This window comes from Balaenoptera physalus (genome assembly GCF_965194825.1).
Source record: "Balaenoptera physalus genome assembly, chromosome: 2".
NCBI classification, from domain to species: domain Eukaryota; kingdom Metazoa; phylum Chordata; class Mammalia; order Artiodactyla; family Balaenopteridae; genus Balaenoptera; species Balaenoptera physalus.
Genome location: NC_138883.1, coordinates 168,645,217 through 168,664,437, shown reverse-complemented (window position 1 = coordinate 168,664,437; position 19,221 = coordinate 168,645,217). Strand labels below are relative to the sequence as shown.

General features: G+C 42.1%; 2 protein-coding genes across 32 annotated transcripts in view; one reads left to right on the top strand and one right to left on the bottom strand.

Moving 5' to 3' along the window:
* The window catches only part of KIAA1217, a 496,866-nt gene that overhangs the window by 103,485 nt on the left and 374,160 nt on the right, over positions 1-19,221 (bottom strand). For 30 of the 31 annotated variants that reach the window (XM_082449577.1, XM_082449592.1, XM_082449585.1 and 27 more), the window contains 2 exons: positions 17,373-17,571; positions 13,335-13,428 (listed from right to left, as the gene is read on the bottom strand). In XM_082449577.1, coding sequence (XP_082305703.1) covers positions 13,335-13,428; positions 17,373-17,571 — 293 coding nt within the window. Of the gene's footprint in view, positions 1-2,271; positions 2,547-13,334; positions 13,429-17,372; positions 17,572-19,221 lie in introns of those variants that run through there. The other variant, XM_082449583.1, reaches the window with a different exon arrangement.
* LOC309655018 (uncharacterized protein) lies at positions 842-11,881 on the top strand. Its single transcript, XM_082449907.1, has 3 exons — positions 842-974; positions 10,463-10,671; positions 11,127-11,881. Exons 1-3 carry the CDS (start codon positions 872-874, stop codon positions 11,166-11,168), a joined length of 354 nt encoding a protein of 117 aa, XP_082306033.1. The 5' UTR covers positions 842-871; the 3' UTR covers positions 11,169-11,881.

The window sequence follows — 19,221 nt, the reverse complement described above, 5'->3', positions numbered from 1 at the left end:
ACTGTAAATCAACTATACTTCAATTTAAAAAAAGAAATAAAAAAAGAATAGTCCCCTGGAAGCTCTCTACAAATTAGGGTCTTGGACCAAGGGAACCTGTGCTGAGGTGGCCGGATGCAATCTCCTATAGTCTGGGCTTCCCTGATGGAGACCCACGGAGAAGACAGAAAAACAAAACCCCAGGAAGAAAGCAACATGTGGGTACAAAGAATACAACCTGAAAATACCAGGACTTAATAAACTCCCCGTCAGAGGCAATTTCTGCTAACATCTGTATTTACAAAAGCCAAGCCAAGAGGCGCGGTTTGGATATCAAAGGGCAGAGGGTGTGGCGTAAACCCCTCCGGATCTCCCCGGCAATGGCTAACAACGCAGCCCGTGCTGAAGGAAGAGGAGAGTCCTGTTCTGATCCAATTTGCTGGTTGTTGGCCAGCCCTGGATTTTATGCAGCCATGGAGCTGGAAGCAAGTTGCCTTGATCCTGCAGCCCAAGTTCAGGGCCGTGATGAGCAGCTGCATCCCTGTTGATGCTGTTGGCAGTAATTACTTCTCATCGCAAATCACCAGGATGTTTTTTGCAGCCGAGGGATGTCTCAATCTTCGGGCAGTGGGGGGGGAAGGTGTGCTGAGGGGAGCAACAGTCCCTGCCTCTGGGGTGGCTTGGCTAGCCACTCCAGAACCTTCCACCTCCGATGTTCTGTAACTTTCTTGCTGTCCTTCTCCTAACAGCTCTGCCAGAAGCCTGAAAGGGCAGCAGGCAGGCACATGTAGGCAAATCTCCATTCCAAGACACTTTCTCACTTCCAAATCAGGCTCATGAATCAGCTCCCTGCCCTGTCCCGGGAAGACGGTTTTTACGAGTGACGCAGCACATGAAGCAAAGAAGGAAGCAGGAAGGAGGAGAGGGTAGTTCATCCCCGGTGCTTTTTGCAATCCCCACACGATCTGACTTTCACTGTGTTCTTCTTACTCCAAGTAAGTTGCAACCAAGTCCCCGGATAAACAACCAGTCTGATACTAGGGTTTTGGATGCTACAGATAGAACCAAAAAAATCCCCAAACTGTACAAAATAATTTCTCTTGAAGCCGAATAAGTATTGCTCTTTGATGATGATTATTTTCAAGATAAGTTACCTGTATCTGACTGCAGACTGGGAGTTCTTAGCTACTGGTAAGGAAGGGTGTGCAGTGTGGGATTTAAAAACAGGGACTATAGACACAGTCAGCCTGGGGCTGAATCCCAGCTTTGCTCCTCACTAGTGTGTGATTTGTCACTTAATCTCTCTCAGCCTCAGTTTTCCAACCTTAAAATGGGTATAAAAGTACCTATGCCTTGGGGTTATAATGATGACTAAATGAAATAATATATATTATTGAGACCACATTGGTTAACAACTTCTCATCCATACTAACTCATCTATAAATTGGGATAAAGATAAACAGATCCACGCACACATGTACCTTTAAAAGGAAACAGACTGCCTTAAAAGGACATTGCTCTCATTAAATGTCTTTAAAAGAAATAAATACAAAACATTGTGACTGAACTATTACAAGAATAAGACAGAATAGTTATCTCAAGTAAATATAATTTCTGCCAAAGATTTTTTTTCCAGGTTTTTCCATTAAACCTGATAATAACAGGCTTATATCTGTTATATAAAAATTGCAGACATTTTTAATGTTATACATAAGGCTTAAATTGATATTTCTTAAAGAAGTTTTAAAAACCCAGATAAAAAAGCACTTTATATTTTAAAATGTAAAGTGATGTTCACAAGGAAAATACAATAAATAACGTTTTCCTTGAATGTTGAAAGAAGCATACTAACCCCCCCTCCGCTCCCCCCAATTTGTACCACGCCTTCAAATTTTCATTTGTCTCAGAAACCGAAGGCAAGTCCAATACCTTTGTGAAAACACTGAAAATTGTCACAAAACACATACATCAATGAGATCTGTACTAGCAAACAAGGTTGACACTTGAAATCCTTTTCTAAATTGTAAGGTTAAACAGAAACTAGATCATGAGATTATAGATTGGAGACAGCCCAATGTAACTTAAGTGGATTTTAAAAAACAGACTAATGCCAATAACAAAGAAGTTTCCTTCTAAGCAGTGTGCAAGAAGTTAAAATAAAAACCTAGCATTTAAATTCCACATTGCATCGAACTTGAATACAGAAAAGTTAACTCAAATGGAGGTAAGTGTGCTACAGCAGGACCAAAAAATTCTGAAAATCTTATTTTGTTATAAAGGCACAGTTCTTACCTTACATCTTCCACGAACCGTTCTCTTCTAGAAGAAACTTTCTAGACGTGCAGAGACCCTGAAACCACCCATCTCTCAAATGCTTCCAGGTCTGCCTGTCTTGATGGTAACTAAATGCAAGGCTTGGGGTTTTTTACAGAAGGAAGTTTTAGTCAAAATATGTGGTTTAAAGGAGCTGTATCCACCCTTGTTAAAACTATTTCACGGACATTCAGAGGTTTTGTTTCTCCTCTGTGAAAGTTAAATCTGAGTAGGAAGGCATTTTTCCTGTCCCGGAAATCAGCATAACTAAAAACCAATGCTGAGTTAACAAGAAATGTTTCTTCCATGTGTTCCGTCTGGCAGAAACGGCAAGCCATATCAAGGGAACACGTGATGTTTATAAATACAATATGGCTCATGTTGTCATAACCTCTCAATGACCAAAAAAAAAGTGCAAGGAAAAGCAAGCAGCCACACAGCAGGAAAGATGAGATTTGTAACACTTGGAAGCTGCCTATCAGATATGCATATATTACTCTTTCTTGCGTCTTAAAAAATAAAGCTGGAAGCAGGGAGGAAGGAAGCAAATACCTTGCTCTGGAGAGCCACTGTATTAAAATGTGTTTGCCCAGCTAATCATTTCAGTAAGAGTAATTCCTTATCAACTGCAACAGAAACATCTTTTCGCCTGTCAGAAAGACACGTCAGGGCTTCCCTGGTGGCGCAGTGGTTGAGAATCTGCCTGCCAATGCAGGGGACACGGGTTCGAGCCCTGGTCTGGGAAGATCCCACATGCTGCGGAGCAACTGGGCCCGTGAGCCACAATTACTGAGCCTGCGCGTCTGGAGCCTGTGCTCCGCAACAAGAGAGGCCGCAATAGTGAGAGGCCCACGCACTGCGATGAAGAGTGGCCCCCACTTGCCACAACTAGAGAAAGCCCTCGCACAGAAACGAAGACCCAACACAGCCATAAATAAATAAATAAATAAATTTAAAAAAAAAAAGAAAGAAAGAAAGACACGTCATAAAAGGGCATAAAAGGGACATAATGAGGTGCATCCCTCGAAAGCCAGTTCCATAGTGTTAACTCCAGCAAATAATCGGATGAAGGCAAGATGGCACATAGCCTGTAATGGATGTGAAAATTACAGATGTCTGTATCATTATTGATTATTGACTTTCTGATCTTCTACTAGATTGGAAGATCTGTGAGGGCAGTTACCATACTTGGTCACTATTATATCTTCGGAGTCTTGTACAAGAGCCTGAACCATCGGCGGGACTCAATGCATAATGGTTGGGTGAGTGGATTAGCGAAACTTCACAATAACGGAAGTAGGTTAACTGTTCCAAAATCATCACCCCTACTTGATAAGTTTGGAGGTATTTGAAATACTGATTCCCATGCAGTCTAAAAGCAAGATCTGTCCTGCTGAGTTATAAATACAGTAAACCAAGATCTGTCTTATTTAATTTGTTATCCAGAGATTTGCTTACTTTCTACCACGGGTGAATTTAACTCCTGAAAATAAAATGCAGGTATGTGTGCATTTCTGACAATCACTTAGTTCAATCTGACAAATCTGTTACTCTCATCTTAAATTATAGGGTAATGAACTGTGATAAAATTATATTTATAGGATGGGTAATTTTGTTAGAATAGACATTCTTAGTTCTCATTTTGGTCAGGAATTATTCCTGGGATAAACAAGGGGATGTGCTGTAAATCTCAAATGTTTACATGTGCAAATCACTGTACTGGTCTTAGCAGAGAACGTTATTAACTAAAAGTTTGTGATACGAAAAGTGCTGACATGAGCCCCTTTTCCAACCAGACGTTTAATGAGAATTTCCTCAAAGCAGGACATTTTCTCGGGGAAACAGAGAGTGTGAAGATGAATGGAATCGGGGCTTTGCCGCCTGAAGCCTGGAGTTTAGAACAGAACTTAAGATGTGCACATCAGTAACTACGACGCAGACAGGAAAAGGTGAGGGTGATCAGAGGCGGGGGGGGACCGGTGAGGTTCTACGGAATCAGAGAAGGGACAGTAGCGAGTGAGGCTTGGAGACGAGAGGAGTAAGGAAAGGCTTGAAGAAGATAGTGGCTGTTGAGTTCAGAAATGGGCAGCACATGATGTGGAGAAAAGGGAACCCTCGCACACTGCTGGTGGGATTGTAAATTGGCACAGCCACTATGGAAGACAGTATGGAGATTCCTCAAAAAAATAAGAATAGAACTGCGATATGACCCAGCTGGTCTACGGATGGGTGTTTATCCAAAGAACACAAGAACACTAATTTGAAAAGATATCTGCACCCCCATGTTCACTGCAGCGCTATTTACAGTAGCCAAGATATGGAAACAACCTAAGTGTCCATCAGTGGATGAATGGCTGAAGCTGTGAAATGTACACATGCATACACATACATACATACAATGGAATACCACTCAGCCATAAAAAAAGAATGAAACCCTGCTGTTTGCAACAACATGAATGGACCAGGAGGGTATTACACTAAGTGAAATAAGTCAGACAGAGAAAGACCAACACCGTATGATTTCACTCATATGTGGAGTCTAAGCAAAAACAAAACCACCAAAATCAGTGAACAAACAAGATAAAACAAAAACAAACTCACAGATACAGAGAACAGATTGGTGGTTATTAGGGGGAAAGGACGTTGGGGGAAGGGTGAAATGGGGGAAGAGGATCAACTGTATGATAATGGATGGAAACCAGATGTGCGGTAGTGATTGCTCTGGAGTCTATACAGATGCCGCCCACCTGAAACTTACATAATTAAAAAAATGTGTGGCCCGTGGACACTGATGATGAAGACAGTAGCGTGGCGAAGGGCAGTAGTGAGCACTGTAGTGGTGAGAAGGTCAGTTCTGGAGCCGGTCTGTCTGGCTCTGAATCTAGCTCCATCTCTGATGAGCTGTGTGACTTTGAGCAAGTTCCCTAACCTCTCTGATCCTCAGTTTCCACATCTGAAACAGGGGGTCATAAGAGTTCCTCTCACACTGGGTTGTTCTGAACAAATGAGAGTGATTTTGAGCACCATGCTCAGCACCGTACTTGGCACAGAGTGTTTCATGAACGTTAGTTATTAATATCACTGCCATTGTGTGAGTGAAGGGGACACCAGGGTGGCCGGGTCAAGGAGGATCTTGAGTGAATGAGAGAAAATTAGTTAGGAGTGTTTTCTGAAACTTCTATTTCTAAGGGATTCTCCTGTCTTCCATTTCTGTAGGATTACTTTATCCTTCCCCAAATCCCAAACACTTCTTCTCAATCAGAGCACCGCCCTGTAGAAAAGAGGGCTCTGAGCTCTGTGGAAGGGCCATTTCAGACATACATACTAAACGGTACATACTTCTTCTTTCTCTTTCTTCTATTCTTTCTCCGTTTTTTTGTTTTTTGTTTTTTTTGGTGGGATATCCTTTTAGCCCAGTCAGAATAGAATAGAATGGAGCATGTTCAATATAAAAAGATGCCAGGAAATAGACACATAATAGAATTAAGAAGTGAGACAAATATTTACAAAGGATATTTTACATGTTCTAAAATCTTGTTAAGAGCATCATTTCAAAACTTGCAAAACTTGAATGGAATGTCAAGGAAGGGAGGCTGTGGGCTGAGTACAAAGAGTCATAAAGAACTGAGTTCAAATCCCATGTCTGACATGTACCAGCTATTCGGGCCTGGAAAAGACGTCACTGGCCTCAATTTTATCATCTGTAAAAACTGAGTCAGCTTATATGCTTTGTAGAGTTGTTGACTAATTTAAATAACATGTGAAGTATTTAACACAATGCCTTCTACGGGGACACAAAAAGGTATATTATCATATCTAGAAACCCAATGGTATAGAATGAATACTACTTTTTAAAAGAAAATTAAATTAAATTAATTAATTTATTTTTGGCCGCACCGCGCGGCTTGCAGGATCTTAGTTCCCCGACCAGGGATTGAACCTGCACCCTCAGCAATGAAAGCGCCGAGTCCTAACCACTGGACCGCCAGGGATGTCCCAACTGAATACTACTTATATATCCTGACTGATTCCACAAAGAAATTAATAGAGTTCACAGAAATCATTACAATTTTGCACCCCCCGAAAAAGTCAAATTGGAATGTATGACACAAAGAAGATGAAAGTAGGAAAATTAAAAATAGACGCCGGGCACGAAGCCAGCACACCACCAACACTCACGCTGTAAATGCCTGTACACTAGCTGTGGGTGAGCCATGAATTTAATTCTAAGCTTTAGAGTAGCAACACAAAGAGGGAAAATGATCACTTACAAGATTCAAAGTGTCCATATGATAAAAATAAACCAGGAGGAACACAACTATTTCTGGTGATGAGAACAGAGAGATATTTTTACAGTGGGTTCTCATTAATGACAGAAAATGAATAATACACCAGTTGTAGCACCATGATTCTAGCACTCAAAGCATCTGCTTAACAAGCATTTACACTCGCCACGGATGAAGCACCAAGACTGGCTTTCTGAGATGAACACGAGCTGGCGTGTGCCCTCGGAGAACTTACAATCTTGTGCGATAAGGTAAGCATGCACCTAAAGGATTAAAACACCAGGAGAATGTATAACATGCCTCCCCAAAAAGGAAAGATTAAATCTGACAGGGAAGGCTTCATAGAGTAGGCGGTCTTTTATTTGGCCTCTAATAGCAAGTTTTTACTTTTTCACATTTTATTATGGGCATTTCCACCATAAAATAAGTAGAGAAAATAATATAATGAACTCCCATCAGCCAGCTCCGACATTTTTCAACATTTTACCAATTTTGTGTCATCAATTGCCACTTTTTGGGTTTGTTTTGCCAGAGCATTTTAAAGCAAACCCCAGCAGTCATGCCGTTTTAGCCTGTAAATACTTTAGTGTGTCTCATTTTTAAAAACATAACCACCAAGCCATTATTATACCCAACAGAATTACTGGTTATCCCTTAATATCATCTGATTCCTAACACATGTTCAAATTTCCCCAAATAGTTTCAAAGATGTCTTTTACAGTTGGTTTGTTCCAATCAGAATCCAAACATGGTGCACACATGGCCTTTGGTTGTTAGGGGATAGAAGAGACCTGAGAAATAGAACAGTGTCCCTTCCCACCCTTTTTTCACGCCAGCAGCTTGTCGACATAATTGAGCAATTGTCTTGTAGTATGTTTGATGCGTGGAATTTCGGAAGGTATAGACAGTAAGTCCCCTACATACGAACCTTCAAGATGCAAACTTTCAAAGATACGAACGTGCGTTTGCATGTCCAGTCACGTAAGTTAGTTCACGTGTCTGGCATACATTGTCAGGTGTGTGCATCCCCTACAAATGGCTGTGCTTTTGTGTACTTTACTGTACACTACTGTATACGGTTCAGTAATCAGTATCTTTATTTCAAGCCCAGGATGTCTGGAAGCAAGCATAAAAGCAGTGGTGATGTAGCTGGTACAGTACTATACAGCTGATCGTGTTAGTTGGGTATTTAGGCTAACTCGGTTGGACTTAATGAACAAATTGGACTTAACGAACTCGCTCTCAGAACGGAACTCATTTGTATATAAGGGATTTACTGTATGTGGGGAAGGACAGTGCATTTCAGAGACTCGGAGCAAGAACTGAGGTGGCTCAGGTTGGCTGTTGGGATGGAGATGATATCGACCATCAGCCTGTGCTATTCTTTGCACAATGGCAAGTTGCACTTAGGGACCTGACTCGGCAAATAGCTGATTGACTGCAGTAAAAAGAGTTGGGGAGACCGGTTAAAGGCTGTTGCGTAACCGACTGATAGAAAAATAAAGAACGCCAGAACTACAGCATCAGAGCAGTGTTGCTAAGAGCCTGGGATCTGCAGCCAAGCTGCCTGGATTCAGATCTCAGCTCTGCACTCTCTTGCTGTGTGGCCTTGGGCAGGTGTCTTCAACAGACCTAAGCAACTGTTTTCTGAGCTATAAATACAAGGGCTTGTACCAATACCTGCCTCAAAATGGCGCCTGGAGAATTTACATGAAATTACCCGTCAACGTGCTTCATCAATGCACAAAAAAGTTAGCTATCAGGAGAGTAATGGTGCAGGCCGGGGCGGCAGGGTGGTGCATAAGAGTCCTTGCAGAGTGAAATGGATGGGCTCTGGGCACTGGTGGGATGGGGGGAGAAACAGGAGTTAGGCCGTTGAAGACTCACTGATAACTCGACTTCTTAAATCTCTTCTCTCTCACCCTTCAAAACACACAGGCACATGCACACACATACACACCATGAGCAGTCAGGTCCTCTTTCACAAAGACAGAAAAACAAGGAGGAAAAGGCTTGGGGCTAAAAAAAAAGATTAGGATTTCTTTTTTCTTCGACAGGATACACTGGACACACTGGAAGAATATCCACGTGGAGACAACCACTTGAAAGCTGAACATTGGTCTTGAACTCTAGAGAAATGGCAGAGTTAGGGACAGAGTTCGAAGGGTCACCTACATTGACCTAATGGTTAAATCAGTAGTAAGACAAAAATGACAAGTGAAAAGGTGCAGATGAAAGAAAAAAAGCAAATTCAAACACACACACACACACACACACACACACACACACACAGGTGAAGCCTGCCTGAAGGCACTGAAGACCAGGTAGAGGGCAAGAGGAAGAAGAAGAGTTAGTAAATGAAGGAGGCTGGGGTGTGTCTGCATGTAGGCAAGGGATTTAGAGATGGCAGTGTAATGGGAACCAAGGTTTCTAAGCAGACCACCCATCACAGTGAAATGCAGAGGTCAGATAGAAGAGGTCTGGGGGGCAGTAAGTGAGTTGGCCATTAGGAAGTAATTTAAGATGCAGGGCCAGTTCTGGGGAATGCATTCTCTATGCAAATGTGGAAGCTGTCTTACATGCAAGTAAAAATTAAAGACATACAGGAAGGAGAGAACTGACTGATTGGCGCAAAGAACCTTGGGAAGTAATCTCAAAGCACACAAGAAGGTGGAAAAGCCTGAAAACTGTGGAAAAGCCTGAAAACTGTGAAAAAGCCACTAGGTTTGGTGACCAGGAAGTCCCTGGTACCCTCTGAGAGCCACGGAATGGAAGAGCTCATCTTCTGAGTTGTACATGTGTGAATTACAAACCCATGAGTACATATGTAATTTTGGCAAAAGGGCCCGTTCCATGTGGTGAGCTCAGCCCCTTGGGAACTTAATTATCAAAGCTACTATCTAATGTGATGAAACAAAAGCCAGGCGATTCATTTAGATCTGGGTGATTTGCACCCACATGTAAAGAATCAGGAGATGCTCAGTTCCAGCAGAGAACCACAAGTCTCATTGGATAGACTAGCTTCAAAGGTGCTCAGCTCAGGAAGCAACAAAAACTCTAAATTGAAAAGATACATGCACCCCATTGTTCACAGAAGCACTATTTACAATAGCCAAGACATGGAAACAACCCAAGTGCCCATTAACTGATGACTGGCTTAAGAAGATGAGGGGTGTGTATGTATGTATATGTATATGTATATATATATATATACACACACACAATGAAATATTACTCTTCCATAAAAAGAATGAAATATTGTCATTTGCAGCAACATGGATCGACCTAGAGAATATTATACTTAGTGAAGTCACACAGAGAAAGACAAATACTATATGATATCACTTATATGTGGAATCTAAAAATATTACAAATGAATCTACATACAAAACAGAAACAGACTCACAGACAGAAAACAAACACACGTTTACCAAACGGGAGAGGGAGGGAAGAAGGGAGGGACAAATTAGGAGTATGGGATTAATAGACAAAAACTACTATACAGAAGATAGATAAGCAATAAGGATTTACTGTATAGCACAGGGAACTATATTCAATATCTTATAATAGCCTATAATAGAATATAATCTGAAAAAAATAACTGAATCCCTTTGCTGTACACCTGAAACTAACACAATATTGTATATCAACTATACTTCAGTTAAAAAAATAAATCAATTTAAAAAATGCTCAGCTAGATGCTCGATGAAAAACTCGACACGTGTTTTCCCCACCAAACATCTATTCCACGCACGCCCTAAGGCCCAAAACCTCGGCGTTAATACTTTAGTTTCCCATGCTTCATGACTAACACCACTACCATCACTGCTCTGGATAACTGACCGTTTTGGATCCAGAGTCTCACATTTTCTCTTCTCTCACAGGCAAGATATTAAATGCATTGTCTAAGGAAAGTCTCCGAGGCCACCACAAAGCGCTGGCATTGCCGCTGTTGTGCCTCTGCCTGGTCCCACCCATGTTTTCCGAGACACGCACGTGGAGTGGGCAGCTGGGAGGTCTGGCCCAGGCTGCCTCCGGAGTCTGGGGGATGAAGACCAGCGACATCAGGCGCAGGGCTGCACAACTGCCTCAGGTGAGCAGTTATCATCAAATTCCTGCCCGGCCACGTGCGCGTTGCACACATACGAGAAGATGGAGCTCTCCACCCACCGTGCAGCTTGGTTTAGTCTACAGCAGTTGAGCCTTGCTCTGTTCTCTATTTCTGTTCTTTACCATGAGCAATGGGCTTACGCAGCTGCGTTCCTGGCAGGATTCAAGAAAGCTTCCTTTCCTTTAATAGCAAGGCAGCCACCTTCATCAAGAAGGAGACAGAATTCCAACCCCCAGAGCCAAAAGGTGAGGCGGAAGGAATTCCAGGTCTTTTAGCTTCTGGAATCCATCAATAGGGGCCAAGTTGCAAACTGCAGGCACGATCACACTGAGTTGGTTTTAAAACTGAGTTCTATTTCTCACGTCTAAGTCGTCTTCACTGAAACCTGAAAGTTTTTCTGTGGGTTGGATGGTGAACATTCGTCTCTCCTCCTCTAGGGCGAACAGTCTGACTTTCCTCCAGAGAACACTGCTGTCTAAAGCAGGCTGTGGGCCACTCGGAAAGTGACCCACCAGGGTCTCGTCTAAAAGTAAAAACTGAACAACTCTACTGAAACCCAGAGCCAACGTTCTGAATCCTCATAGACTCTGTCCAGATGGTTAATAATTGATTTTCTCCGTGCTCACTGCTGCGCCTTATGGAGATACCACATCTGCTCAAGAGTTAAAAACAGGTGTCCTCCCCAGCCATAAACAAGATTTTCAGAAGCGATTCTGGGGCCCCTGTGTGGACTGCACGTAGCAAAAACAGAACTCTGAAACTCATGAAACTTTGAAGGCTAGATGTCTCAAAAAGTAAGGATCTCCAAGGGAGCAAAGACTCTTAAGAATGTCACTGAGAAAGAGAAGAACGAGGTCATGAAAAGCGAAGCGTACCATAATATTCGGCACAGGCTTCGTGAATAGCGTGATTCCATCGGTCTTCACGTGGAGCTGGTTTATACTGAAAGTGCGTGTAACTGCCTAAAAGCAAACCTCCAAATCCTAGCTCTCCTGGAGTAGCAGCACAGCGTCCACTTCAAATCACAGATTATTTCTGACATAAAAAAGCAGCCGTGGAGAACGTGCGAGGCCTCTTCCTCCAAAAGTGTGTAGGCTCTGATCCCTCAATGCCATCACTCATCGTCCAGTCCAGAATGACATGGAAATTCTCCCAGCACTTTCTATTTTACCTCCTGGCCTCCTGGTCCTAAACTCACAGACCCTGCGTGGTAGGCAGAACAAAGATGTCTTCGTCCTAGTCCCCAGAACCTGTGACTACACGGAAAAGGGGATGAAGGTGGCCAATCAGCTGACCCTAATACAAGGAGATTATTCTGGAGTATTGGGCCCAATGTTATCACAAGTGTCCTTAACAAAGGAAGAGGGAGGGCTGGAGGTGTGATGAGGGAAGCAGGGTCAGAAAGATGCTATTTGGCTGGGTTTAAAGATGGAGGAAAAGGGTTACAAGATGAGGAATGGGGGTGGCTTCTAGAAGCTGGAGAAAAAAAGAAAACATATTGTCTCCAAGCTTCTGGAAAGGAATGCCAGTGACCTCTTGATTTTAGTCCACTGGAGTTATGTCGGACTTCTGACCTCTAGAACTGTAAGATAGTAAATCTGTGTCATTTTAAGCCACTAAATATGTGATAATTTGTTACAGCAGCAGTAGAAAAACTAATACCACTGTCAGGAAGCAAAGACCTTGAAGAACGCTACTGCAACTCTAGGACAGACAGTGCCTGGGTTTCTTTGGCGATAGAACCTACTCATTTACTTTTCTTCTAGTTAAACTCTTTTCAGCATCCAGTGCTAATCCTCAGAAAGGATGAAATAAAATGGCGAGGCACCTTCTAAATTTGTGTGGGGCGATGGGGTGGGGTAGGGGGGAAGGTGCATCTGGAGAAGTTAATCTTTTTTTCTTCTCATTTTTACTGCAGAGGAATGTAGCGCTACGGTTAGAAACTCAATCCCTTTCTAATGGACTTGCATTAGTGTGATTTTACAATCTGCCTTTTCAGTTTCCCTGTTCTTTATTCTTCAAAATATCCCTGTGTGCTTTGAATGTCTGGATAATCTTCTACGATGATCTAAATCTAGAGAATTTTAGCTCACAAAGCATGCAGATTTTTGTACTTTGCCCTCGACACAATTCAGGTGACATTTGATAATATCTAACACTATTTGCTGTTATAACAGCAAACAGTCCTGAATTAGGAGGTGAATAATTTAATTAGGCTGCCAGGACTTGGAATAGCAGATATAAGGATATTAATAGATTCTACATGCAGTTATGCACGGGCTTTGTTGTTGTTGGTATGTTAGTCTTGTTTTAACTGGAGAAAAAACAGCAAGAGATCCTCTGAATAAGTTAATGTATTATGGACCAAGAACCCTTCATGTACAGATTTTCAGGACCCCCCTGGGGTAAGGACATAACTAAACCCCATGCTTAGAGATGAATTAGGATGTGTGAAGCCCTGTTTCAATCCCTTTACTCCAAATGATCAGGAAATCCGATTTCTCTACCAATGAACAAATAATGAGTTATCAGACAAGAACCCCCCCAAATCTGATGTTTGGGTGTGATTACACAGGGACCACACGCCAGAAGGAGGGATGGTTCAACCCACAGAATTAAAGTAAAAATAGAACCGGGACACTTACCCTCACGTCTCCGTTCACAGTTTTCGGTGTGTGGTTGAACGCACGGGCAGGATCCTTGTTGTACACTTTGAGAAGGGATCTGTCCTGAATGTTCCTGGAATCAAAAACATCAATAACTATGGCAGATGAAAGGAGCCTTATTTTGGCCATTTCCTTCGCCTGCCCGTAAGAATCAGGTAAAAGACATCCACAGACAATCTAGCCGTTGTGTGCAATCAACCAGGCAAAAAGTTCTTTTACCATAAAAATAGGCAAAAATAAATATGGCAAAGGAGAAAAATGACTTCAGCTTTTCTTTCCTTTCCTTTTTTTTTTTGGTTCCTCAGGAAAGTATTATTCTTTCCCCGTAGTTCTCCACCCGTAAATATCGGGTAGCATAAACCTTCTTTCAAGATTCTGGGCAGTGAAAGCTAACACTTTAAGAAACAATAAAGCTCCCATATTTACAATACGTTCAAAGGGATTTGGTTAATATTTAAATATTTAATCGTTTACTTTGCCCAGACACCTGGTTTTCTGCTTATCTCACGAATACATGCAAAGGAAAAATGTTTTTCCTTCAAACACCTTAAGCAAGGGAAAGAAAATGTATTTGCAGTCCAGAAAAAAAAAGTACCACAAAGATCAAAACTAGTATCTTTACGATGCCTTTTTTTTCTTCCATGGTGGACTTGTTTTTTTTTTTGAAGGCATTTAAAAATTTCATTAGATTCTTCTCTCCGTAGTGGATTTTTAAAAATACTGTTCTACATACAAGTTGAATTACAGGAAAAGCAGCGGATAAATTCTTCCACTGGTCTGTCTCTCCCTCTGTACCCACTTAGAACCCTGGAGTCACTCGTACTGCTGCAAAGGACAGAACCACAATTCGCTAAGAGCCTACCTCAAAATTATTTAAGAGCTTAGGAATGTCTACGAAGTCTTTCGCCCTCCATCTGCGGCTTTCATCAGCAGAAGGGCCACCCCCAGGAACGTTTAGCCCCGTCTACACTGTGATTCCTGCCAGCGTGGTGAGCTCAGGGAACCCTGTGCAGGAAGACACGTTCCTTTCCTCCAGCTGCAGCCACGTGTTTTGTGGGCTGATAGCAATCACTGGGGTTATTGGGTTGTTTTTCTGTTTTCAACGAAGTGGAGCATCCTTGGACTAGGCTTGCCTCCCTCCATCAAATATCCGTCAGTGGTTGCTTTAAAGCAATGACTAGCCCCAGCTTCCACGGTTGCTCCGAATTTCAAGCAGCTCATTAGAAGTCTGCTTAAGGGGAGGCGTGCGGTCCTTGTTATTAGAAGGGACTAAGTTACTAGGAGGGGAAGAGGCTGCGGAAGAAAAGGATGTGGGGATTCACTGCAGGAACTCACCCTGTGGCTGGGAGAAGGAGGGGGCAAAGTCCCAAGGGACGATGTAAAGAAACTGAAAACCTTACTTGAGCCATGAAAAAAACTTAGTGTGGGTCTGAAGGTATTTAAAACACAGGAGGTTGATTTATTAATTTAGAAACATGTTCATCCAAGATGAACCAACAGTAAAGGCCCAGCTTGCGTTTACCATGGCAACATTTACAACACAGAATTTCAGCCTAAACTCTCTGTAGCATTTCCCTAAGGAAAAGATGGAGAACCCAACACCATGATGAAAGAGCCAAATGTTTAACAAATATACCGTCACCTCAAAAATACTGGATGTGAAATGAAATTTGTCTCTGGGTTTAGAAGACTAAAGCCAGTGTCTTCAGGTAAAATCTACACGCTACATTTTTTTTTTTTCTTGCAAGGAGTGAGGTTCTATTTAATGCTGATGGTGAAATAAAATAAAATAAAATATACTTGAGGCATTTTATGCATAAAAGCAAAGAATAATAATTCTTTGGAAAGGACATACATGTGATCATCTCACATATATATTATAATCATCACCACATAAACAATTTTATCCACTTAAATATTTTTAGATCTACTTTTTATATGTAAATCAAAACACTGAAAAGTAAAATTATAGACAAATTTATAAACCAATGACTTTCCACTTAAACATTTTAAATGAGATTTTTAAAAAATCAGGCTATCAGTACTGTAGCCTAAGAATCAAGGAGACCATCACTTTTGCAAATAGAAACAAACTAACTGAAAATTATTATTGCTTAAAGTGATTACTTCTCTAAAGCTCTGCTTTCATTTATTGGGTTGGCCAAACAGTTCATTCAGGTTTTCCATAACATCTTACGGAAAAACCAGAATGAACTTTTTGGCCAGTCCAATATTTTATCAACTGAATTTGCATCAAGAAGGATCATCTCAGTTTGGAAGTTTTGGGTACCTTTTCCTCTTTGTCGTCCCTCCCATTTCTCTTTTTGTGACTACGTCACAACATTCCCAAAGAAAGTGTGCAGAAAGTCTTAGTAGTCATACTCTGAGGCTTGGGAAAGCCTCTAGAAAATCATGACTCATTGTAATACAAAAATTCTTGCACAGGCTGCAAGACAGTGGGGTCTAACTGCTTACAATAATCTCATCAGCCTTGAGCTCCACAATCAAAAGTGGCTTTGTGTAGTTTCATGTATATTTATTATTACCATATCCCTCAAGTTCTCTAACTGCAAAACGCAGAAATTCAAGAAGATGGTTGTCCGCGTTAAAACACTACATGAGATTATATTACTGTGAACATACTCTCTAAATATCATGTGATTACTTCACGTTTAAGTTTATGCTTTGTAAATTCAGGATTTTTTTGGTGACAGCTTGATTAATAATTTATTTCAAAAAACAAGCGTGAATTTTCTGAAACCCATGAATATTTAAACATGTTTTTAAAAAGCAGGAAGGTTGGGTAACAGATATAGCATCTATACCTTAGGGCACGTGTCGAACCTTGAAAGCTCTAAATTACTCATACACCTTGGTACATGCCTAAATATGTCATTTCAGATCACTGTTAGATATTTATCAGTTTACATTTATTATGCACTAAAGGCACATTTTTAAAAAGTAGTTCCTATTAATCCCATGATGAAGAAACAGGAAAGTCTGCTATCCCCACAGGGAAGAGATCCAGAAATCCAACTTGGGGCCCAGATGAGTTGAGGGGAGAACATTCTGAGGGAATAAAAAATTCTTGGCCAAGAAAATGGACAGTCAGGTTTGGGTCTGGGCTTAGAAATTAATTGGCTACATGATCTTGAGTAAGTCTTAACTTTTATGCATCTGAGTTTCTGGTCCCATCAAATGAAAGGGCTGGATGAGTCGCTCAATCATTTTTTCAGCTCTAAAATGTTCAGCGGCTACACTAGCGACTGCTTGCTTGTGTTGATTTAAGTCCTGTTTCTCAGGCTTGTTTGGCTAGAAGAGCTCAGATGGTCCCTTCTGTTCTACGCACAACACCACTGCGGTCGGTAAAGATGTTTCTCTTTCCGTGCCACCTGCCACAGCATGACTCCATTTAGCCTCGTTTTAGAGTACATATTACTAGGAGCCCAGGAGAAAGCTCACCAAGAAAGTGGGATCCTCTAGTAAAGGCCAACTATTTAAGAAACAAATGGAAAAGGAGAATACTTCTTAGCCTCCTTTCTTGTGGACAATAGCATAGAGTCCACTGCTTTTATTCTAACTTGTTCGTATAAAGAATAGGCCCAGTGAGATCATTACCTAAAATGTCCACAGGCTCTGTCTGTGACGACAAGAACCCTTGAGAAGGAGTTGGTTAAGTTCCACCTGTAAGTATAACCTTCAACGCATATGATCTTTCTGGGCCTTAGTTCCCCTAACTCTTAGATAAATAGCAGACTGGCTCATTTCTTCCATTCCTTTCAGATGTAACATGCAAAGATCTGTGTGGGAGAAGTCTGTCCTCACCTTTGTAAACCAAACCTTGTCAATGAGTTCTAGAAAACCAGATAGTGGTTTCACACCTTGGTAAAATAAACCTGCCCATCAGGACAACAGGTGTGCTTTCTTCACTGGAACACAAAGAGATAGGGAGTCGGTACCAACCGTCAACGCAAGATGGTAGACACACGCACACGAGCAAATGACGTAACTGCTTACCTGACATCATTTAGCTCATAATAGACATTTCTGCTTTCATCTTTGATGTAAATGGCGATACTGGGCGACTCCAGCATTTTCATGGTGAGCTGCTGTGGAAAGGCACTTACGAAGAGAGCACGGATTGTGTCTGCACTTGTAATTTCGTTCGGCATCCTGAGCTGCTTGGTTTCATCTCCATACTGGAGATAAAGAACCCCTGCACACAAGATGGACACAGCTATCAGTCACAGACCAAGACTCACACAACACACGGCACAAGCTAAGCCACTTCTGCCCTACCACAGGCAGGAATGTTCTGGACACGCTTGCAAAGCACGTCACAAGAGACATGTGTTTGGAATTTCCAAGAAACGCACTCTCTGGTTATGATGTAAATACCCACTTTTATTCTTTGGAGTCCGGGCAGGTGTTAAAGAGGCTCATTTTCAACTATTTTAAAACCAAAAGGACAAGAAGCTAACCTTTGGTAACCTAAGGCAAAAGACAATACTCAATTCCCTTGAAAGGTATATTTAGGAATTGGACCCCATAGAGTGAATTTTTTCCCATGTGTTTCACTAACCAGGAACACAATCATTATAGCAATAGGTAAACAACATAGGTTATGTCTTTACGTCCATTCAGAAACGTTTTAAGTGGAAATGCTATAATATTTCTGTGGCTCTAATACATATTGAATGTTTATATCAAATGAAAATGTCTACAATACAAGAGTCTGGTGCCCCAATGTGTCAGAAAGAAAATGGAACATATCAGTTACACAAAGAACAACACAAGCACAGGGTCATAGCATTTTAAATTTCCAGGGGGCATGTGGCTCCCCATGAACCATGCCTCCCAGCCATCACGCCCCTGTGGAGTGTCCCTCCCCACGTGGAGTCTGGGCTTGGCCATGTGACTTGCTTTGGCCAATGGGACACTAGCAAGTGTGATGCAAAATGGAAGCCTGATATGAGTTTGCACAGGAGAGCTTGCCTTCTTGGTGAGCGTGGTCTTGGACGCTCCCTCACGGAACCAAGCTTCCATGGAGTCCAACCGAGGCCACATGAAGAAGAACGGAAGCCCCGACTGATGGTCCCCATTGAGCACCCATTCTCCAGCCAGGACCACCGGCCGGTCATGTGGGTGCGCCACCTTGGGAGGGGAACCCTCAGTCCCAGGAGAGCTGTCCCAGCCGATGTCCCGTGGAACAGAAATGAGATGCCCCCTCCAAACACTGCCCAAATGGCAGAATCACGAGCAAATAAACAACTGTGGTTGTTTTAGGTCACTATGTTGAGGGTCACTTGTTGTTCAGAGATAGATAACTGGGTCGGGACGGAAGATCCTGACATTTCGTTTGAATCCTACTTCTTGTGAGAAACTCCTGAGGCACTCTACCAGTACCAATAGAGTAATTTTTGGCAGGAGAGACTCAAAACAGAACAGCATGTGACTTGTGCTTAAATATGGCAGTTCATGTAACCAATTTATGTCCATCTCCTTCTGAAATTCCATTCAGATGACAATGAAGAATTAAAAAAGCGTAAATCAAAGAATGAAGGGGATGAGAGAGGAAACAACAGCAGACAAGAGAAAGCTGACATGTAGGTCTTCAAGCACAGAACTCTGCATAACGGCAGGGCCAGGGAAGTTCAGGAGAAGAGGCACCAGATCCTTCTGAAGCTAAGAATGCAGAGTGAGTGGAAAGCATGAGGGCCGGCTGAATCTTTGTAATGGTGCAGCAAGCTTCCTCCATCCCCCTGTCTACCCCATTCAGCCAAGCGATTCCCCAAAGCCACAGCAGAACCACTGAAGAGGTTGAACCAACGGACTGGATTCTGGGTCACGAGGCACAAGGGAAGGT